This window comes from Danio rerio, chromosome 3, assembly GCF_049306965.1.
Source record: "Danio rerio strain Tuebingen ecotype United States chromosome 3, GRCz12tu, whole genome shotgun sequence".
Taxonomy (NCBI): Eukaryota; Metazoa; Chordata; class Actinopteri; order Cypriniformes; family Danionidae; genus Danio; species Danio rerio.
Window position 1 is genome coordinate 12,564,551 of NC_133178.1, and position 23,659 is coordinate 12,588,209.

General features: G+C 34.3%; 1 protein-coding gene across 5 annotated transcripts in view; it reads left to right on the plus strand.

Annotated features, from left to right (window-relative positions):
* Positions 1-23,659, plus strand: part of zgc:63569 — a 55,591-nt gene that overhangs the window by 10,449 nt on the left and 21,483 nt on the right. For all 5 annotated transcript variants that reach the window (XM_073936117.1, XM_073936109.1, NM_198871.1 and 2 more), the window contains 12 exon segments: positions 8,523-8,571; positions 9,342-9,415; positions 11,429-11,507; positions 12,651-12,735; positions 13,864-13,974; positions 14,052-14,112; positions 14,183-14,303; positions 14,420-14,503; positions 16,190-16,302; positions 17,527-17,658; positions 22,169-22,268; positions 22,873-22,965. In XM_073936117.1, the coding sequence (XP_073792218.1) occupies positions 8,523-8,571; positions 9,342-9,415; positions 11,429-11,507; positions 12,651-12,735; positions 13,864-13,974; positions 14,052-14,112; positions 14,183-14,303; positions 14,420-14,503; positions 16,190-16,302; positions 17,527-17,658; positions 22,169-22,268; positions 22,873-22,965 (1,102 nt within the window).

A 23,659-nucleotide genomic window follows, 5' to 3' on the forward strand; every position in this document is an offset into this window, starting at 1 on the left:
AGTCAGATGCCACAGCAGAATTTCCCATGTATCTTCCCATTATGGGGGAATTGCCTAAATGTCAGCAATCCTCAGAAGAAAGAAGAAAGAAATCATTGTAAAGACATGCCATAGCGAACTAATTTAGGAGCTCAAGACAACATTATTAACCCATCTGTGAATGAAGAAAAGTGACATTTAATAGAAAGAGTTTTAGATATTGAACTAATTTCCAATAACTCATTTATTTTTGTCCTTGCCATAATGACAGTACAAAATATTTGACTAGTTATTTTGAAAGTAATACAGTATAGAGCCAGTCTTACTGTCTTTCCATAAACAACAGAGACATGAATGCATTATTATACGCATTACCTGTTTTAATTGATCAGACTTAAATATTGATATGGCTTGAGAATTGTTAGATTTGGCTGGGTGTCAGAGGTTTTGTAGATTTAATTCTTGTTTATTCACTTATTCAGATTTTATTGCTTAAAGTTACACTGTAAAAACACACTCTGGCCATAGTCAGCTCATGCTCATGCCATTAGGCAGGCCCTACCAAGCCTGAGGAGCAAGTCAGTGTGGTTTGAGATAGTTTTTATCCTTTTATAATAAGACTTTTGAATAAAACCATATTTTAAATACTAAAGATATTTAATATGTAATATAAATGTACATTTTAATATATTTGACCTTAAATTTCAGCGAACTATTGGCTAATAATTGCATTACTTTCACAGTAAGGTATGCAAATTTATGGTAAATTAATGTGAGGTTTTTATAATAACAATAATTCTGTAAACATTTCTAAATATCAATAAATAGCCTGTACTAGCATAAAAGTTAATGTGTATTAATTTCTATGTTGAATAAAATATTAGTAGTGCTTGAATTCCTTTAACTATCGTGCAATAGATATTGCCTTTTTACAGTAATTTGCTGTAGTCATGATGCCTGCCTAAATTTCACAATAAAATTCTGAATACATAAAAATTTAACAGTTAAATCTTGTAAAGTGACACTAATGTAACTTACTGTGGAAAAATAACGTGTTGTATAATTCTGGGAAGTAGTTAAACTAGCACAAATTGTCACTATTAAAACAAACTGTGCAATAGTAGATATATATATATATATATATATATATATATATATATATATATATATATATATATATATATATATATATATATATATATATATATATATATATATATATATATATATATATATATATTCCTTTCTGTGATTAAATTTTTATTTTTATTTTTTTTAAATTGTGTTATGTTTTATATATATATATATATATATATATATATATATATATATATATATATATATATATATATATATATATATATATATATATATATATATATATATATATATATATATATATATATATATAAATTATTTTTATATATATATATAACTATATTTTAATATATTTATGAAATTAGAAAAGCTTATTATGTTAGGATTTTGTAGTGTTTGATGTTTTTTATATGTTCTTGTTGAGTCCGATATAACGTAATTTCGTTCTGCCTTACAATTTATTGTGTATTTCATTCATTCATTTTCTTTTCAGCTTAGTCCCTTTATTAATCAGGGAGTGCCACAGGGGAATGAACTGCCAACTTATCCAGCATACGTTTTACTCAGCGGATGCCCTTCCAGCTGCAACCCATTACTGGGAATATTATGCGTCTATTGTGTATTATCTATTTATTAATGCCAAAAAAAAAAGACATTAAAAAAGTCTTGCTGCCTTAAAACCACCAATAAATGTGGCTAAAATATGAAGTTAAACTTTGTATAACTTAAAATATTGAGACTTGATTAACTTATTAAAATATATTAAACACCATAAAAAATATTTGTCGTCTTGGCTTTTTGTCATTTAAATGTTTTACAGCAGGGGTGTCAAACTCAATTCCTGGAGGGCCGAAGCCCTGCACAGTTTAGTTCCAACCCTGCTCCAACACACTTACCTGTAGGTTTCAAACAAGCCTGAAGGACTCAATTAGTTTGATCAGGTGTGTTTAATTAGGGTTGGAACTAAACTGTGCAGAGCTGCGGCCCTTTTGGAACTGAGTTTGACACCTGTGTTTTACAGTGTACACATCGGTCAGTCTTGATTATTAGACACAGTTAAAATGTATTAAAATTTGTTAAATGACATGCAGCCACAGCTTGCTCATTCTAAATGTATCTATTTAGTCCCCTTAGATGTACACCCTTGAACTAAAAGCCATTTTATTTCTAGTCAGAGGTCCATGACCATTACTGAAGATGCTGCTGACAACTGTCAACTCTGTAATAAGTTTGGTTTAGTCATGATTTGCAGTGCCTGTTTGCACTTAATGGCGAGTTCAGACGGCATGATTTTCAAAGTAGTCGTGTCACAGATGTCTTCACATTGCTTGACTATCTGGGGTAGAGTTTTGTCAGTGCTGTGTTTACACTGTAGGATGGATCGGCGACAGGGGGTTTCACGCTGCATGACCTTAAAATGGGAAGAATCGACGACAATTGTCCAAACTACATCTCACAAACAAACACATGCGAGAAGTGACATGGAAACAATGCAAGGTCACGCAGTATATCTTTCATTAGTAACTCCATAATGGAAAAAAAGGCTTTAGTGGGGTAAAAAAAATGTACTTATTTTGCTCATCTGGCTATTGAAGAGAGTTTGCAATTTCTCCTCAACTTTTTTTACTTTTCGACGCTTACTTTTTTTCAGGAGTAGCATATGCGCTCCGAAGTTGAAAATTTAGGAGCACATTATAGAATTTTAGCAGCGGATTGAAAATATAAAAAATAAATTGTTTTTTGTCCTAATAAGTGCACACAAGGAGATCTTTAGAAGCAAAGCAGTTTTATTCATTTGAAAACAATAAGTACAATAGGTTTTATTTCACTAAATAACAGCTTGAATAGTATTTAATAATTATTTATAATTTAAGCGACGCAGTGGTGCACATTTGCCTCACAGCAAGAAGGTCACTGGTTTGAGCCTTGGCTGGGTTTGTAGGCATTTCTGTGTGGAGTTTGCATGTTCTCTCGGTGTTGGCGTGGGTTTCCTCCGGGTGCCCCGGTTGCCCCCACAGTCCAAACACATGCTCTATAGGTGAATTGATGAACTAAATTGGCTGTAGTGTATGGGTGTTTCCCAGTGGTGGGTTGTTGCTGGAAGAGCGTCCGCTGCGTAAAACATGTGCTGGATAAGTTGGCGGTTCATTCCGCTGTGGCGACCCCTGAATGATAAAGGGACTGAGCCAAAAAGAAAATGAATGAATGAATTTAAGCTGAATTTATGCGTCGTTGCATTTTACATTTTTTAAACGCCGGCGTTTGACACAGAAGTATAAATCAGCCTTTAAACGCTGCTGCTCCGTCAGAACAGCAGCTCTACTGTACAGTACATCCAGCGTGTCTCTGTGGGTCTGCATGCAGAAGGCTGATTTATACTTCTGCGTCAAACACCGGCATATGCTACGGCGCTGACGCATAGGCCTTCGCCGTGGCCGTCGCCGTCACTGACGTGCACCTCTCAAAAAATGTAACTACACATCGCAACGACGCATAGCGTAAGCTCTGTGATTGGTCGGCTTGGTAGCGCTGACGAGTCTGGGCTCGCAAATGGCGCGAGCGATTGTTTACAAGTGTGGAGTCCCGTGAAGGAGCTCCGGAAGGAAAGTTTTGTTATGTGTTTACCTCATAGTTAAAGTTGTTGCACGTCCGCCGGTTCCTGCCTCAAAATTAGCGAGTTTGAGCCACTTGTACATCCCGGAAATGTTCAGGAAAAGCAAAAAAGCAGAGAAGAAACTCTACACAGGAACATTTACACCTCACTGCCAACTAGCGTTTCGGAAGTCTTAATGCAGACCTACAGAGACAGCGAGCAGAAGTATAAATGCACAACCACGCGCGTTGCATGCGCTGTGGGTTACGCCGGTCACCTGACGCAGAAGTATAAATCAGGCTAGAGCATGTGCGTCTGTGGCAGTGTTCAGTTTCTTGCGAATACAGAACCGGGCCGCTCAGGTAAAGTCTGTGTGGAAAGGGCTGGTGTTGAATTGGGTCTCACACGATGTGCCACGATGTGTTCTATGAGGCCCGCACGTTGTGCGGCTCTGCCGCCATTCGGTACCATGCGTTGCATAGCAACGTATACAAAACATTGTAAAGACTTCTGACAAGAAGTAAATAAAGGAGCTGTTGTTGATCGCGTCAGCATGTGCTACAATCACAATAGGTTGCCAACGTAATACACCATAAGTTAGTGTAAAGACCATGTTATTTTACCGTGACCGAGTGAATTAAGTCATCAATCGAGTTCATTAAAAACAAAATCGCACATGTGCGACTAAATAAATTTTCCAGTTCGCACACGTCTATTTTTAGTTGCAAATGTGAGCGAAACGGTCGCACTGCCGAGGCCTGGAGCACATTTCACACGGCATGATTTGAATCGCTGGCAGCTCCAGATATTTATCATGCCAAATATCTCAGGGGTGTCAGCGACTCCTCTGCAATTCTCTCAGATCGTGTCTTTGGTTCACATTGTGCGATTGTTACTTGCGTGGACGAGCACCAAGGGCCTGTGATTTCAGGCATTTGTCGGCAAGTCAAAATCAGGCTAAAATCATGCAGTTTAACCTCGGCATAACCAGAATATCAATAAAAATGAAACAAGGATAGGGGCCACACGGTGGCTCAATGGTTAACACTATCACTTCACAGCAAGAAGGCTGCTTGTCTGAGTCCCGGCAGGGTCAGTGGGCAGTTTTGTGTGGAGTTTGCATGTTCTCCAAGTGTTGGTGTGGGTTCTGGTTCCCCCCAGTCTAAAGACATGCACTATAGGTGAATTAAATAAACTAAATTGGCCGTAGTGTATGAGTGTGTTTGTGAAGAGTGTGTGTGGGTGTGTTTCCCTGTACTGGGTGGCAGCTAGAAGGGCATTGGCTGTGTAAAACATATGCTGTATAAGTTGGTGGTTCATTCCGCTATGGCCACTCCTGATGAATAAAGTGACAAAGCCGAAGGAAAATTAATTAATGAAACAAAGGTCAAACTTGAGTACCCTTGACGAGTCGTGCAATGCCTTGTTGTCCAAGCTGGCCTTGACCCCAGGACACACCAAGCTCACCCAAAGAACTTGCACCAACAAAAGCAACTGTGTTGTTTCATCTCATTGGCCATGTTTGGTCCAAATTAAATACAAATTAACACACAGTTTTTATTCTGATTTGTTGGTGAAATATTCACTTGTAAAATGGTCTTCGCTGATGTAAAAGTATCATTTCTGTTTACAAGATGTTTAACTGACATCTTTTCCACTGTTTGAGAGATAATGGCTACTTGAATTTCCATTTTGTTGGTTGGCAGAAACTTTACTGTCAGACAACATCACAGACTAAAAAAACTGTAGGTTTCAGAATCATTGTCAGTGTTGATTTAAAATTGATGTAAACCACCCACCCCAGAAAAAACACATAGGTTTAGTAAACGGATCTTACAGTCAACATCTTTGGCCTTTAAAAACAATTTCACCCAAAACTCAAACTTGCTGTTCTAGTCAACTTTTCAGTAGCAAATATTTTAATCCTCCTTAATTAGAGTCTGTTTTTTATGTAAATCATATTTATGCATGTTTTTTTATTATTCAGTGTGACAAAACAGAGCAGATTTCCTTTTCCAGTCATAACACATAAGATGTTTTCTCGCAGTAAAAGGAAAGACCTACCAGTTTTTTCCATAAGAGCACTATGCGGTTGGCGAATAAAAGCATTTGCACATCTGTTCTTACTTGGTTCATTGCAGTTTACATAATAGAAGTACAGTGGCCACAGTAAAAAAAGCACAGTATTTGGCAGAAAATGTCAAAATATTAGATCCAAAAATATCAATTTTCTGCCATAAAAATTACCAACTTTGCTTTTTTTTTTTTTTTTTAGTCTGCCTATATTTTCATTAAAGGAACTTGAAACCAGTTTCAAAGTGGTTTGAATAATTAGAGAAAGACCAGTTTTGTTCATGTTTTGAAAATCATATCTCTTTCATATAAGTGAATATGTTATATGTTTGGTAAGTACTTTCATAAAATATACCAAATAAAAAAAAGTTTCCTTTGGATTGACTCTTACACATGTGTTAAGTGCGACGTAACGATCAAAATCATTCTGCTCAGTCATTAGTAGAACTGAATAAGGTTAACAAGACAGCTTGGTTACTTTGTTTAGCAGAACGTTTACACCATGTGACTTATTTATTTTAGGAGCATTCCCCATGGCCTAGACAAGCAGCAACAAATGTACAGTAATTAAAAGCAGTGATTCATGGGAAAGCTCTCTCTTACTCATCCATTTTGAGATTTGCTGGGAGGTTTCATTGTAGGGATGTACATGACGAAATATTTCTGAAAACGTCATGTGAGTGTGAGGTTTTGTCATTTCTTGCACAGGTCTTAATTATTTTACCATGGACATGTGAGTGGTGTTCAGCCATGCAGGTCAGCAAAAATGCTAGGATGTGCTGACGAGTCATGATAACCACATTCCTATGTGTTGCTAGGGTGGTTTGAATGGTTGTTAGGTGGTTTTAGGCAAGGCAAGTTTATTTATTTAGCATATTTCATACACAGTGGCAATTATTTTCGTGGTTGTAGCTCCCCCTGTCATCCCAATCACATCTGAGTGATTGTGATTGACAGCTGATATTAAACAATTCATTCGCGTTTAGTTCTAGAGCAGTGGGCCAATAAGAAGAGCGTGAAGGCGGGGCAAGCCTTACGAACTTGGCTTTGTTTACTGCAGCAAGTTGACATGACAACTGTTTAAAACCATTCCTGAGCACTGAGTTTTGCCTTTCAAGTGCAGAGATGCATCCTGCGTGAATTTCTCCCGAATCCGCGCATGTGGTGAACATTTTTGCAGTAAAAACTGGTTGTACACAGCAATTTCATGCACTCGCACAATGCTGCCAAATATATTTTGAGCTGGCATAGATTAATCTTCGGGCGCATATGCGACAAAAATGATAGCAATTTCGAGCCCTGTATTATGGATCAGCTGTTATGGTGCCTAAAACCCAGAATTAGTGCAAACTGAACGTAAATTTAACAGGCTAGCCAGCTAATCCAGCCCCATGGTACAGGCCCCAGGCATGTGCTGTAACTTATGTAGTGAAGTATATAAGTCATCCATACATTATTTAAGCAAATATATTGTGCTTGATTTGTAGAAACTCAAGACTGAGGTTTAGATTTATGCCCTAAATGGAGCACACACTTGACGGATGTGTGTATAAGTTACATCTTTTGAAACACTGCGCATTTCAGACTTTGTGTCAAGTTAAATTGAACTTTGGGTATCAAAACTTGTATGCCTTAAAATAATGTAAATGAGGACACTTTGTGAAATATGTTGAAAGATAACATGACGTGACTATGGGTCCACCATTTTTTCGCTGACACAATCTGGTTGCACTCCTTACCAGAGTTCTACCTGCACTGTTGTAAATGCAGGCTGTAGCACTTACTATAATTACAGAATAATGCTACGACGCCACACTGTAAGGCCTTTGGTTGTAGTTTTCAGTCTAGGTGCAGCAAAAGAAGGTCTTCAACGTCTACACGCAACACAGTTCATCACTGTCTGATTCAAAACAGAAGACCAATTAGAAGAGCTTGGAAGTGGGACAACCCGTGCAAGTTTCTATTCTGTTCTGTGCCCTCTGCCCTCATTTTAAAAGTGAAGATGTTGGTCTGAATGAGCTCATAGTCATTGGTTTTCTGCGGTGACATTTTTGCAAGCACACTTCTTTTGTGATATAAAACGGTGCTTCCCAAAGTGGGGGTCGTGAGACAAAAAGGGGGGTCGCTTGGTGATTTTAAAAAAATCCTATATGTTATTAAACTAATAGAATGGCCGTGTTTTATCCATAACATACAGATAAAAAATGTATTAAATAGTTGGATTAAAAAACAGCATGCAAAAAAAAAGCCATCAGCCTTTCAATTATTGGTCTATTGGATTGTGACCCCTGGGTTTATTACACTAGATTAACGACATCGCAATAGTGTTAGTTGCAGCAGAGGGATTTTATGGCTCAATGTTAAACTTTAGCAGCTTTACGGTACTCACAAACATTAAAAATAAAGGCCATGATTGAACAAAGGCTCCAAGTGGCGGTCTCCAATTTTTAACCAAGAATAGTCTTGTGCTGTAAACCTTGTGTCCACCATTCTCAATAACTGAAGTTGATATTAAATGAAACGGATGAATAGTTACTATAAATAAAGTATATGGTTGTTAGTCGGTTGCAATTTTTGTCAGTAAGCTTGTTTATATAGCTTCAGTTGGTGTGTGTGCACCGTTGTGTGCAATGTTTGTATGTTTATAACCACCTCTGAGGATAGTAGGGGCCGCGAGTATCTTGCATTGTTACTTTGGGGGTCGTGAGTTGAAAAGTTTGGGAACCTCTGATCTTAAAGATCCCTGGAGTTTTGATTGGTTTTTCCCTCGTTTTCACAGGAGAGCCGAGGAAATTCGACCCCAGCTTCAAAGGGCCCATCCAAAACAGGTAAGAGAAATTCCATGCAAATGTCAACCTTGCTTTGAAAGAAAGTTAAGCTTTCACCAAAATAGTGAAACCCTTGCTAAGTTTTTTTGTGTAGGTTTGTATTTTAAAGTACTCTAAAAATACTCAAATGTCAATATAAATGTTTTTAAACAATTATATTAGATTTATCAAAGTCAAACTAGTACCACAGCATATACTTTAACTATATATGCTGTAGATTAACATCCTGTAGATCAGAGGTGCCCAAATGTTTTCGTATGTAGGGCCAAAAACCAAATATCATTAAGAGCCGTGGGCCGATGGTAAATAAACCGAATTATACTGTGTATCCTTAAAGTTGCCATGGATAATTTCTTAACATTTTCTCATAATATTTCAAAATTATACAATTTAAAATTATTTTGTTCTATTTAACTAATTCAGTGTAACTTTTTAAATGATAACTTCTTGCAATAAAAACATAAACAATCACATTTATAACACCGTGCTGAGAAAAAAATCTGCCTTTGCTTACATTTGTCTCTTCATTGGGTTGACTGTATGTACATTTGAACTAAATCTGAACTATTTAATTGACACATTTAATTTCAGTAAGCTTTAACCATCTCTAAACCATCCCCAACATTCTCCCTCTTTCAGATGGGATGGAGAGCCAAATCAAAGGTTTCCATGTGTCAACTTTGGCCCGCAGGCCCTAGTTTGGGCATCTCTGTTGTAGATGAACTGTTTTAATGCCTTTTTATAACTGACTGTTTGTTTCTGCACCACAGAGGATGTACAGACATTGTTTGCTGCATCATTTTCATCATAGCCATCGTGGGCTACCTAGCTGTGGGAATACTGGGTAAGTCAGCCTGCAGTTGTGCTAGAGACTGGCTGTTATGTAATGATTCTTTTTAGTTTTATATGTACTGTAGTGTTTTTATGTGTGCATTTTAATACAGCTAATGCAGGTATCCTTTTTGCGATAAGACTTTTCAAAATATTTGCTCTAGGGCTGTGCAATATTATATGGACAAAATACAGTCTATCATTTCCTATTATGCTCCATCGTTTCTAATGTGGTGTCACAAAATATGTTGTTTATGGTAATCCTTTTTCATAATTAATATGAGCACAATATTGCTCGCCATTACAGTGATGAAGACAGAAAGATGAATAACAGCATCGTAAGAAAGTTTTAATCTTGAAAGAATTGTTCACATTTTGCATTTTATTTCGCAATATTTGGACCTTTTATGCTGGATCTGTAATCATTAGCTTTTGAGAAGTGTTTTGTGTTTTATTAATGTTTGTTTTATATCCCTACATTTTTAATCAAAATTTGTTAAAAGTGAGATATGAATGAGTACATTTCTATGCATGTGCTTAAAATATAACAAATTAATATTCCTTTACATGCGGTCTATATATACAGTGTGCATGGAAAATATTCAGACCCCCTTAAATGTTTCACTCTTTATAATGCAGCCATTTGCTAAAATCATTTAAGTTCATGTTTTTCCTCATTAATGTACACAATTTTATCACACCTGGATTTGGGGATCTACTGCCATTACTCCTTGCAGATCATCTCCAGTTCTGTCAGGTTGGATGGTAAACGTTGGTGGACAGTCATGTTTAGGTTTTTTCAGAGATTCTCAATTGGGATTAAGTCAGGGCTCTGGCTCGGCCATTCAAGAATACTCATGGAGTTGTTGTGAAGCCACTCCTTCGTAGGGTTATTGTATTGGTAGAAGATGAACCTTTAGCCCAGTCTGAGGTCCTGAACACTCTGGAGAACGTTTTTGTCCAGGATATCCCTGTACTTGGCTGCATTCATCTTTCCCTCTATTGCAACCAGTCGTCCTGTCCCTACAGCTGAAAAACACTCCCACAGCATGATGCTGTCACGACCATGCTTGACTGTTCAGACTGTATTGGAAAGGTAATGAGCAGTGCCTGGTTTTCTCCACACATGCCACTTAGAATTAAGGCTAAAAAGTTCTGTCTTGGTCTTATCAGACCAGAGAGTCTTATTTCGTACCATCTTGGAGTCCTTCCACTAATGATGATCTCTCCCTCATTAGCATAGGCGGCCCTGATAAATATAGGGCATAGAGCACAATCTCGTTTGAAGTCACCAAACTATAATGGCCCAATTTAGATCAAAGCCTAAACGGGCAGTTTCAAAGAGTTATAAAACATCATTTATGGGGTGTTTTGAGCTGAAACTTCACATAAACACTCTAGGGACATCAGAAACTTGTTTTACATCTTGTAAAAAGGGGCATAATAGGTCCCCTTTTAAATCAATGTTTTGATCAGATGAATTTTAATAGTTTGGTCTGTTTTCTTTTGCAATCCCATTGTTGCAACTAAATCCAAATATTACGGTTATGTTATTGTTTCTACTCATTTATTCTGGTTCAACTCATCATTTTAAGCATTGATTTATATAAACAATAATAATAACAATAAACGTAAAATTATACTTTGCCCTCCTGCAAAGATGAAATCTTATTTAAGCATGTTCTAATGTTTTTCCAATGCATACTGTAGTCTTTAGGAGGGACAGTAAATTTGACATTGTTCTCTGGTGTTATCAATTTATTTGACATTTTCTGAAAGTCATGTTAAAAAAAAAAAAAAAAAAACTATTGTTAAGGTTTAGTTTTTGTTATTTGAGCAAATTGGAAAGCAAATGTATTTGTGGTACTCTCCCATTCCCTGCACTCCAAGTTTGCCCAACTATGATCACTTAATCTGCTGAGAAACCCAGAAACGTTAAAAAGGGTCTATATTGTTTTTAAAGTTGGCCTTATTGCGTCCTACATGTGTGTGTTTAATGATCATCGTTTCTGTCTTCGTTTCACAGCCTGGACTCACGGTGACCCGAGGAAGGTGATTTACCCCACAGACAGCATGGGACAGTTCTGTGGCCAGGGGAAACTGGAGTGAGTTACACCGAGATTAAGATTATTACAACACTTGCTGCTCCACATTAGCCTCATCAGACTTTTCAATTCTGAGTCATGAATGTGTACAGTAGTTAACGTTTGAGGTTGATCAAATAAAAGTTTATCGAAATTGTCCAAGGAGATGAGAATGGGTGTTGTTCAAAAGTTTAAGGACAACTTTGATGAAAGGTTGTGATCCCCTTTAAATGTTCATCACTGTAGTTATTTTTAACTGGTTATTTTTTTTAGTAATTTCTGTCATCTAAAAAAATTGTAAACCAAACAGTAAATAAAAAGAGGTGAAGTCTGTAGTAGTAATTATGAGTTACAAATTAGTGAGATTTTCAGTGCAGTCTTTTTTTTTTTTTTTTTTTTGTACAATGAATGTTTATTAAGAAACGTATATGGCTGCATGTTATTGTATATTTAGTGTAGGTTTTACCTTGAATAAAGGCAATGCTGCTGAAATGGCATTACAGTATACATAAATGATTTGAACTTTTTGGTGATTTTCTTATTTGCAAATGATAAACACATGAATATCAAATACAGAGCATTAGCATAAAAGGAGAACAATGCCAATTAAAGAAATGCAATAAATAAATAACCATTTAAACTCAGTAAATAAACCAAACTAAAACATACAACAAAAAAGGGTGGTTGGTTGCCAATATCATAGCCTTAATTATTATTTTGTCTCGTTGCATGTTTGCTCCCATGGTGGGCCACATACGTTTTTCCAGTTTATCAAAATAAATTTCAGTCCTTCCATGTAACCCATCGGAAGGTTTTTCACAAGCTGCCACTCAGCCTGACTCTAAGATCCACTTAAACATCGGAGGTCTACTGGAAGATTTCCAGTTTTTGACAATCATCATCTGCCTAGCATCAATCAGAACTGTATAAAACATAAATAAATAAAAGCAATTTTGCTTTACCATTTACTGAGTTATTTACTGTGTATGAATCACTTTAGAATAGCAAATTTCAGATGAGAAAAGGTCACTGATATTGCAGAAAATACTGTAATTCAACTGCTAATACACGCACTTATTGTATCAGCCGATCCATCTGTGTTTGATTGCTGAGTGAGTTTTGCTATTAGCCTGAGTGAATTGAGATTTTGTTTGTGTGTAACAGGAAGCAGCCGTTCTTGTTCTACTTTAACATGATGAAGTGCGCCAGTCCCATGGTCCTCCTAGAGTTCCAGTGTCCCACCCCTCAGGTTTGTGTTCTTCATTTCAGTCTCTGCCTACTATTTTTAGTACTTGTGCTGTCATTGCAGAATTGTATACAGTGGTTAAAGGAATGGCATTTATTATTATTTTTTATTATTATTATTTTTATTATTATTTACTTTTTTTAAACTAAGTATTGGTTATATTATAGATCAGCAAAAAAAAAAAAAATAATAATAATAAAATAAATAGTGTTGGTGTATTAATATTACTATATTAATAAACAGAATTGTTTCTCCTTTTAAACAATTTCAATAAATATAAGTATTTTGGTTGTTAATATAGTACGAAAAATATTTTTATTGTAATATAAAAGATGATGATGATGATGATGATTATTATTTTATTTTTATTATGATTAACTAATTTAATTGTTTCATTTTGTTTATGTATATATGTGTGCGTGCGTGCGTGTGTGTACATACATAATATGTGAGAAGGTATGTGTGTGTGTCTGTGGTGCTTTATTGACTTGGTAGGTGCAGAGAATAGTGTCAAACAGCCATGTGTGCATGGCTTATCCTGTCGCGAAATGCGGCTAAAGATCCTACACGACGGAAATAGTTTGATTACAGAGTTTACATGACTGTACAGCACTTCAATAATGTGAATAAAATAGGAATATTTCACGTCTTAATTCAATTCGTGTTTACTCCGATTATGACTTTGAGCGTATCTAAAGTGCTATTCTATCGCTTGGGTAATGTTTGTGGATGCTGTTGTAGCAGCCTTTTCTTTTGGATGGGGCAACACATTTGAACTCTGGTGAAAAGAGCAGTTTTGTCACTGACGCCCAAGCAAATGAGTGACATGCAGCACTGAGACAGCCCGGGTTGCTATATGTTTGCAAAGCACTTGATTTGAGGTTTAAATCCAATCCTGCCTCCAATCTTCAGTGCTGAATTTACCCTCATGCTTCATCACTACATTCATCATTAGCCTGAGATCTCGTCACACCACTTGTATATGTAAATAGATTTGTGTGTGTCTCACTCAAAAAGGATGTGCGAATGTTGAGAACTGAGTTCGGATTGCATGTTTTTTTTTTATCCTTCCGCTTTTTCTGTTACAGTCAAGTTTGACAAACCAGTGCATGCGTTTTATTCTGTGTTCAGGTGTGTGTACAGACGTGTCCTAATCGTACTATGACTCTGATAACTGCCATCTCAAAACCACAAGACTGGGAGTATTACAAATCTTACTGCAAAGAAGACCCAGGCCATAAGGTATGGATATTTTTTTACTTATTTGCAAGTGTCAAATTTTTTTGCAGCTGACTAATCAATATCATCTTCTTTTAAAGGCTGCTGCGCAAATTTTGAAAGAGAAGCTCTGTCCAGCATATCTGGTTTCCAGCAATCCATGTAAGACCGGTCTTCATATTACTACACTTTTAGTATTTGTCTGATAAATAATGTTATTTCTCTGTCTTAGTTTTACAGCGGTGTTTTCCCTCTATGGGCAAAAAGGGTGAAGTCATTACTGTGGGTGATCAGGAGAAATTTAGTGATGGAGTGAATGAATTGGATGCTAAAGACCTGATGGCTGGAATGAAGTAAGCACCTTTTATACTGTTCAAGTATACATATGCAATATAATAACGCATCAGTGTGAGAACGCTGCAGTGCAGGCGGGCTGTTTATTAAAAATCTTTTGTTTTAACCATTTGAGGAACGCCTCGATAGTCATGGAGGGTCGTCAGGTTGCAATGAAGATCTTTGAGGATTACACAAAGTCTTGGTACTGGATCTTAATGTAAGTGAAATTATTTAATGGATAAAATATTGTTTTTTTTAGTCATTACTTTTGACATGCAGTCAATTATCATTAATATCGTTACAGTTTTAGATCTTGTATTAAAACTTGAAAATTTCTTTATTTTAGCTTTATTTTTTTGTAATGTTTGTTTAATGACCATTACTATAGTTTTAGTCCAGTTAATATCAGTTTTGGTTTGTAATTTTAGTCTCCAGCTATATATACTATATAGTATACTATGCTTTTTTTGTTTAGTTATTCATTTATTTTTCTTTATATACTTCTTTATTTTTATTCGTTTACATTTTTATTTTAATTAATTAATTTGTTATTTATTTTTATTATTTAATTGATCTATTTGACATTTTATTGATTTTATTAATTTTAGTTAACTTAGTTATTGTTATTTACTTATTGTTTAATTTATCTATTTTACTTTTTTATTAATTTATCATTTTAAAATATTTTTTTATTTCTTTATTATTACATTTTTTTATTTATTGTTTATTTTTATTTAATTAATCTATTATACATTTTTATCTTATTTTATATTATTTTTCATTATTATTTAAAATGAATTTATTTTTAAATAATTTTTTAGATAGTTATTTTTTTACTTGGTTTATTTTATTTTTACATTTTATTTTAATTTATTTATTTATTGGTATTTATTTTTTTATATATATTTTTTACATTTTCTATTGATTTGTTTATTTATTATTTTATTTATCAAATTAAATACTTTTTATTTATTTTTAAATTTATTAATTTTTTACAATTTATTGTTATTTAATTTGACTGTTTTACATGTTTATTAATTTATTTACGTTAAATAAAAATAACAATATATTAATTAATTAATGTGTCTACTCTACATTTTTGTTATTGATTTTTTTTTTACTTTGTTTATTTTTTCTTAGTTAATTTATTGTTATTTATTTATTTATTTATTTGTTTACTTATTTTAAATGTTATTTTTATAATTAATTTTTTTTAAATAATTATTTTTTGTACTTAGTTTATTTTATTTTTAGATTTTATTTTTATTTATTTATTTATTGGTATTTATTTATATTTAAGTTTTACATTTTCTATTGATTTGTTTTATTTTTTATTTATTAAAAAATACTTTAAATGAATTAATGTTTTGTCACAATAATTTATCGTTATTTATTTATTTTGACTGTTTTACATGTTTTTAAATGTATTTACTTTAATTTATATATTGTTATTTTTATTAAATGTGTCTACATTTTTGTTATTGATTTTTTTTTTACTTTGTTTATTTTTTCTTAGTTAATTTATTGTTATTTATTTAATTTATTTAATTTATTTATTTTACGTTATCCATTTTATTTATTTATTTATTTATTTATTTATTTATTTATTTATTTATTTATTCAGGAATTCCAAAACATATAAAAAGTCATAGATTAGATTTTCATAGACATTTTCATAACATTTTCTAAAATTGGACCATCTCTATGGAGCAATAGTTTTTTGCATTCCAGATTAATTACAATGATGTAATTTTGTAGGGATGTTGGTATAGATATCAGAGTATGTATTTAGACACTGAAATTTGTGTCCTTCATTTTAAAAAGAGTTAAGTAGGCAGTATTGACACAGTTGTGGACATATCCTTCCTGCTGTGACTGAGTGTTAATCTGTTTCTTTATACAGTTGTCTGTTGATTGCGGTTGTGTTGAGTTTGATCTTCATTGTTCTTCTACGATTTCTGGCTGGAGTCATGGTCTGGGTCATGATCCTCATGGTCGTAGCTGTCATAGCCTATGGTATAATTTCTTTACCGCTGAAAACACTCATATGTTAAAGGGAGAGTTCATCGAAAAAGGAAAATTAACTAGTCTTTTACCCTGCTGTTGATTTTTAAATGCTGTAAGCCTTTTTTCAAACCAAAAAATGTGATTTAAAAATGTCTAACACGGTTTCATCCAGATTACGGCTGTAAATAATGAGCAGCAACAAGCTTTCATAAAAAGGATGCAAAAGTTTGATGGTTTTGGGACAACTTTCATACAAGGATTTGAAGTACTTCAAATGATGAATACATGGGACATCACATGTGAACATTCTGGGAGCTTGTGAGCTCGCAATCCTCTGCCGTTTGTCATTGCTATGGCCACAGTCAGCTGTTCCTACACACGTGTGGCCGTCAGGTTTCAAAATAGTTTAGCTTTTGCCGCTTTATGGATTAATACTGAATGTGTGCCACTGCTTTTACTTATGGTTAAGAATAGATGAATAATGCATTCCTGCACTGGGCTCACACATACACTCTGCACTACGACTACTACTTCATAATTGTTATTTGTAAGCTGCGGTGGACATTTCTCTCTGTCTTATGCTGAACGCAGTCGACCTATCACAACAGACTGGGTCATCAGACTAATCAGCGCAGTTTAGCCCTTACGCTAAGGAGGGATTTGGGAACAAATGAATCATAGAACGAATCATACGGGAGTCGTTGGGTTAATGTGGTAAAAATAAATGCATATTATAAAACAACGGAAGTGTTTTTTGACCTTACATGCACATCAGCCTGTCGTTGGAGACCCCTAAATCCAAAATATGACCTTTTTAAATGCATAAGGTGTAAATTTAACTTAAAAAAGCCATCACTAGGAGTTGCATGCATCGATCACAGCATGTTGCTCTTTTATACACCTCTAGGTCACATGATCTCACAACAAAAGAAAAATAAACATCAAAAATTTTAACTGATTGATTTGACACAGACATGCACAACAATACATTGACCTTTATAAAGGAAATACGTTTTAAGGACAAAACCTGGACAGATCGATCTTAAAACACTCCAAAAAGGAAGGAAAAAAAGCATTTTAAAAATGAAGTATTGGGAATATGATATGAGAACAAACTCCAGATAGAGTATGAACTTTTTTTTTTTTTTTGGATGAACTGTCCCTTTAATACTATAATAATACTATAAAAATGTCAGAAAGGAAGCGTCAGTCATTTGACTGTTTCTCACACAGGTATCGCTCACTGCAGTATAAAGTATGTTAGTCTGAAAGACACTCCTGGCTCCAACATCACCCTGCAGCAGCTCGGCTTCCAGCCTGATTTCGCCGTCTACCTGCACATCAGACAGACCTGGCTGGCCTTCAGTGAGTATCCTGAACTAAAAGCTGTACGATTAATAGATTCAAAAGCAGATGAGTCTTATTTCTAAAGGTTCAAAATGTTGTGAATTGAAGAGGAGATAGACCTGCTGCATTTTTCGGGTGTCTTCACAGCAGAATGCATTAATGAGAACATCAATTCATCTTTATTTCTTTAGTGATTTTACAATGTATATTGTGCCAAAGCAGCCTAACACAGAAGTTCTAGAAAACTGAAACTGTGTCAGTCCGGTTTTCAGAGTTGATGTTCAGTTCAGTGTGGTTAAAATTTCACTACTGAAAGTCCAAACACTGAAGGGCAAATCCATTGATCCGCAGCTCCACAAGTCCCAAAACAAAGCAACCATGTGGCGAGGAACAAACACCACCAATTGATGAAAGTTAAGGAAAAATACCTTTAAAGAAACCAGGCTCAGTTGGACACGATCATTTCTCCTCTGGCCAAACTTCTTATGCAGAGCCTGTAGTCTAGGCACCGGAGAATGCAGGACATTCATCGTGAAGAACTCGCCATTGCTTTGTCATTCATTGGAAAATCTGAACTACTGCAGCCTGGCACTCAATTAAATACACAATTTAGGCACAGTGCTTATTAGTGGAAACAAAAACAGCCATGAAAAGTTTAGTAGAAAAATCTTGTTCCCGGTACTTGCCTGAAAGTGTTCACCCAGCCATTTGTTAGACAAAACACAAAGCCGTGCCTCAAACTTACACGTTGCATTACTTTGGAGTGAAACTCATGATACTGTATTTCACATATAGGCAGTCAGATTTCTTTATATATTTTAATACATTTGTACTACTACAATTTGCATATATTTATTACAAGAGAGATTAGTCGTCTTGAAGCATTTTGCTTCTTTAACTAATGTATTTAATTCTGTTACAGACATTCAAACACAGAATGACATTAAAACATTCATATATAAACACTGATGTTTATTAATATCAGTCACTTCAAATCATGGTTGTAGCAATTAGACATTTACACCAATATGTGGCAACTGGCAGCCATAATAAATATGTTCGACACTGAATAAGTTGTTCAAGCGACTCCTTCAAGAATGGCGATTCATCCAGTAATGAATAGAATAAAGGGTTTGAGTCTATTAATAGTCACAGATTTAAAACTAAATTCATTTAAATTATCTTATTATATTTATAAATATATATATTTTTGTTTAGTAATACTGTCACAATTCATGCCATTACCTACTGGCCTATTACCTGCCTATTATTAAGATATTAACTGTTTATTAGTAGTTTAAGGTTGTATCTTATTCGGCTTCTCAAAACCAAAACTCAACTTCTACCTTACTAACTGTTAATAAGCAGCCAATTAGTAGTTTATTAAGCTAGTAGGGATAGTTAATGGTTTGTTAATTGCATGAAATGTGACTTGATTTTATTTGATTTATTTATTTCGAACAGAAAAATCATACACAAAACAATTTAAATAAAGCAGGATGAAGCAGGACAAGCTTATTATTTTCCTCACCCCATTACCACATACATCATTTGCCTATTACTTAAACTTACTTCTTCTTTTACTTCTCTTCATTTTACATGAGACATGTGAGCTTTACATGAGAGATTTTATATATTTGGCATCTTTGACATATATGTTTGATTCCATTTGTACATTTAATGTTTATAACAGACATTCAACATACAAAAAATGCGTAGTATTGTGAACAGCTATTAATTGAAATTTCATCCTACCTTTCTCATTTTATCCTTTTTCAATCACCTCCGTTCATCATTATATTCCTTTAATAATATATATTCATACAACTATTTGAATTGATTATTATCCTGACACTGTTTGAGAATTTGTTCTAGACGGTTCTATAATTTCACACCACATACAGACATACTCAAGTTTTTTAAAGTTGTCCTTGTTTTTAACCTCTGAAAATTTGGTTCTTGTCTCAGATTGTATCCCCTTTGTGTTTCTCTTAAGGTGTTTTTTTAATTTTTCACTTTTGCCAATTGGTAAAAAAATTTTCCTTGCCGCTGTCGCCACTGGCTTGCATGGTTCGGGACCTGTAGAGCTGCGCATTGATGGATTTGCTCTTCAGTGTTTGGACTCTCAGTAGTGATTATTAAAACACTGAACTGTGCTAAACTGAACTGATTCTATTTCAATTTACTATGATCTTCTATGTGAAGCTGTTTTGACACAATCTTCATTGTAAAAGCACTAAACAAATAAAGGTGAATTGAATTGAAATCTTTAAAAAAAATTGGTATGCATTTCGGAAGTATTTTATTCCTAGCTTTAAACATAAATTTTGCTGTTTTAAATTTAACCAAATCATTGAACTTGAGTGTCTTCAATTTAAAAAAAACAAAGGATTTGAGTGCTCCAAATACCCCTTTCAAATTTCTATCAATCTAATTACTTTTTTCTGCACTGTACATAAGGATCGTAAGTTAGATTTATATGTGTTCCCCCAATTTTCAGCACAATAACTCGTACAGTATATGGCAACATAAGTGTGTTTTATTATTCAATTTAATTCAATTCACCTTTATTTGCATAGCGCTTTTACAATGTAGATTCACAGCTTCACATTGAATATCATAATAAATTAAAACAGTGTCAGTTCAGTTTCGTTTAGTTTAGCTCAGTTCAGTGTGGCTAGTATTCAATACCGAGAGTCCAAACACTTGAGGGCTCTATTTTGACGGTCCATGCGCAGAGCGCAAAACGCAGTGCGCAAACGCTTTCAGGGCGTGTCAAAACGCATTTTTGCTAATTTACGGACGGGAAAATGTGCTTTGCGCCAAGGCCTATGGGCTAAAAGGGTTGAGTTTATTTTCTTAATGAGTTATAGGTTTGTTTTGAGTATAAACCAATTAGAGTCTCATCTCTCATTCCCTTTAAGAGCCAGCTGCGTCACGCCAAGAGCGCATTCGATATTTACAGGGCGCAAAGTAAGTCTAAGTGGAAAAAAATGAGCATTTCACAAGCAAACAGTTAACAGTTGACAGTTTTTTAACAGAAAATAAATGAACGAATAGTCCGAATAAATGAACAATAATGACAAAGTGTGGTCAAAATACTGAGTTATTTCCAAATACATCTGCCATGCCCCATATGGCCTAAAACCTGACAGATGGGCAAATCTAAGCTTGTTTTTAATAAAACAAATATAAGTATGGATATAATAAATAATACTGCTAATAATAATAACATTATACAAAAGCAAATTGTTATGAATGAACTGAAAAAGCCTCCCGAGATGAAGACGACATAAAAGCAGAAATTTTTCATATTTATGTTGGCTAGAAAACATAATATTTTGTAATATTTTAATCCTTTATATTTATATCCTATATATATTTTTATTATATCCTATATATATATATATATATATATATATATATATATATATATATATATATATATATATATATATCCTTAATATTTAAATCTTTTCATATGTAAAGATATTTGCCTATTGCTCTCTTGTGCGTATTAAGCAGTGTGTAAGGAGTCTAGACCGGGTTAGTTTTGGTCTAATGAAAAATCTATTATAGTTTCTTAAAATAGCAACGCGCCAGCGGTCCGCTTCAGAACGCCTTCCTTTTTAGACCAGAATGCCTATGGGCGCACAAATGAGCGCTAATGCATTTGCTATTTAAACAGCGTAGCGCAACGCCTCAAAACCACTCTTGCGCCAAGCTGAAACTACCAAAAAACTATTGCGCCGCGTCTTGCGCCACACTGCGCCGGGTGTATGATAGGGCCCTGAGGAGTAAATCAATCAATGCGCAGCTCTACGGGGCTCGAAATATGCAAGCCAGTGGCGACAGCAGCGAGGAAAAAACCTTTACCGTAATATACATACATTGATTTATTGTCCACAATAAATTTTGCTTTACATTCTATTGCTACAGTTTTTACTCATTTTGATTTCACATTATTTAATTTTTTGATCCAATGCAACACCAAAAAACGTAATTGCATATACTGTACTTTTTTTATATATCTTGATTTGAAATAAACAATAGTGTTACCATTTTTTTCAGAGCGCATATTGTCAGAACCTCTTATAAATGAGAGTAGTAATTGTGATATTTTGTTTAAGTAAGGTATGTAAGGTAAATAGGTAGGTAAGTAAGTAAGTAAGTAAGTAAGTAAAAGTGTATTTGTATAGCGCATTTATTTTCTATGGCCATACACCCAAAGTGCTTCAAAATCATGAGAGGGGGTCTTTCCACACCACCACCAGTGTGCAGCATCCACTTGGATGATGCGACAGCAACCACAGGACAATGGCGCCAGTGCGCTCACTACACACACCAGCTATAGGTGGAGTGGAGAGATGGTGATACAGCCAATTTGACCTATTCTAATTTGTCTATATAATATAGCCATTACAAAAAACATCAATCTACTATAGGTTTGCTTGTAGATTCAGCATTTTCTAAATATAAAAGTTCAGAAGTCACTTGTTTTTCTTTCTTTCTTTCTTTCTTCCTTCAGTAATCATCCTGGCTATTTTGGAGCTCATCATCATCCTCCTGCTCATCTTCCTCAGGAACAGAATCCGCGTCGCTGTTGAGCTCATGAAGGAAGCCAGCAGGTCAGTTACATTACATATTAGGCATGCACATGACAAAAACACAATGGTGGTTTTGGATGAAATATAAACCGTTGACCACTTTAGCTTGAGTGTGCATCATGGTAAAAGTTCAAATAGGTCACATCAATGCATCAACCACACGTGTACCGCTAAGAAGTGAAGTCTATTAAGATTAAAGTGAATGTCCAGTCAAATAATGCATTGACAAACCGTTTCTATATTTCTGTACTTCCTGCTGCATACAACAGTGCTACCATGTAATCATTGCAATGCTGGTAAAATAACACCTCTAGACTCTCACATTTATTAAAATGTGTTAATGAGTTAATGAGTTAAATTTAAGCTCTCAATTACTTTTTATATAATAAAAAAATACATTATTATTATTATTATTATTATTATTACAAAGCAGTTTCGTTTTGGTTTTTAGCCAAGTCCATACAGAGCTTTTGGTTTTGGGACAGAATTTTTATTTTGTGCATTCCTATTACCTTTGAATCCGTAATAAGAACCTGATGCTTAATGTCAAGGTACGTGCTTTATTTTGGATCTTGGGTTTGTGTTGGTCTTGTTGACCCTCTGTTTGTTTGTCTTCCTCTTTCAGGGCCATTGGTTATGTAATGTCATCGCTGGTTTTTCCTATTTTCACCTTCTTCCTCCTGGCCATTGTCATCGCATTCTGGGGCGTTAATGCAGTGTATCCTTAACTCAAGCTGAAACTGAAACCGTTGTAGCGCTTAAAGACAGACGCTCACGTTTTTATACTCTGTTTATCACTCTGTTGAAATCTAAATCAAAAGAGTGGCAATGTGGGGAACACTAAACTAATAAAAGTCCATTACATGCCTTTAGTAACCTAAATTTTAACCAATTTTAAAATTTAAATCATTTTGAAAATACAATAACACAATGAAATAGTAACTTGCATGAACTAATTGAACCCTTATGTATTTACTAACATAAACAAACAATACACTACATTTTTTATTATTATTATTATTATTATTATTATTATTATTATTATTATTATTATTATTATTATTATTATTATTATTATTATTATTATTATTATTATTAATAATAATAATAATAATAATAATACATTTTCTTTACAACATCTACAATAACAAATCAAAAACAAAGAGAAGTACAAGCTTGCATAAAATCCCAGCAAGAAGCCAGAAGTCACATTGCAATGATAAAGCAATAAAGAACAATAAATAAGCAACATGTTACAAATTGCATACAAGTGACGGTGATGATCACAAAGTAAATGCTTTGCTAAAAAGATGTGAAGATGAAATTGCATTTAACATTGGAATCGTTCAACATTATCAGCAGTTCAGCTCTAATAGATGTACAGTATGCTGCAAACTAATATCCCAAGCAGT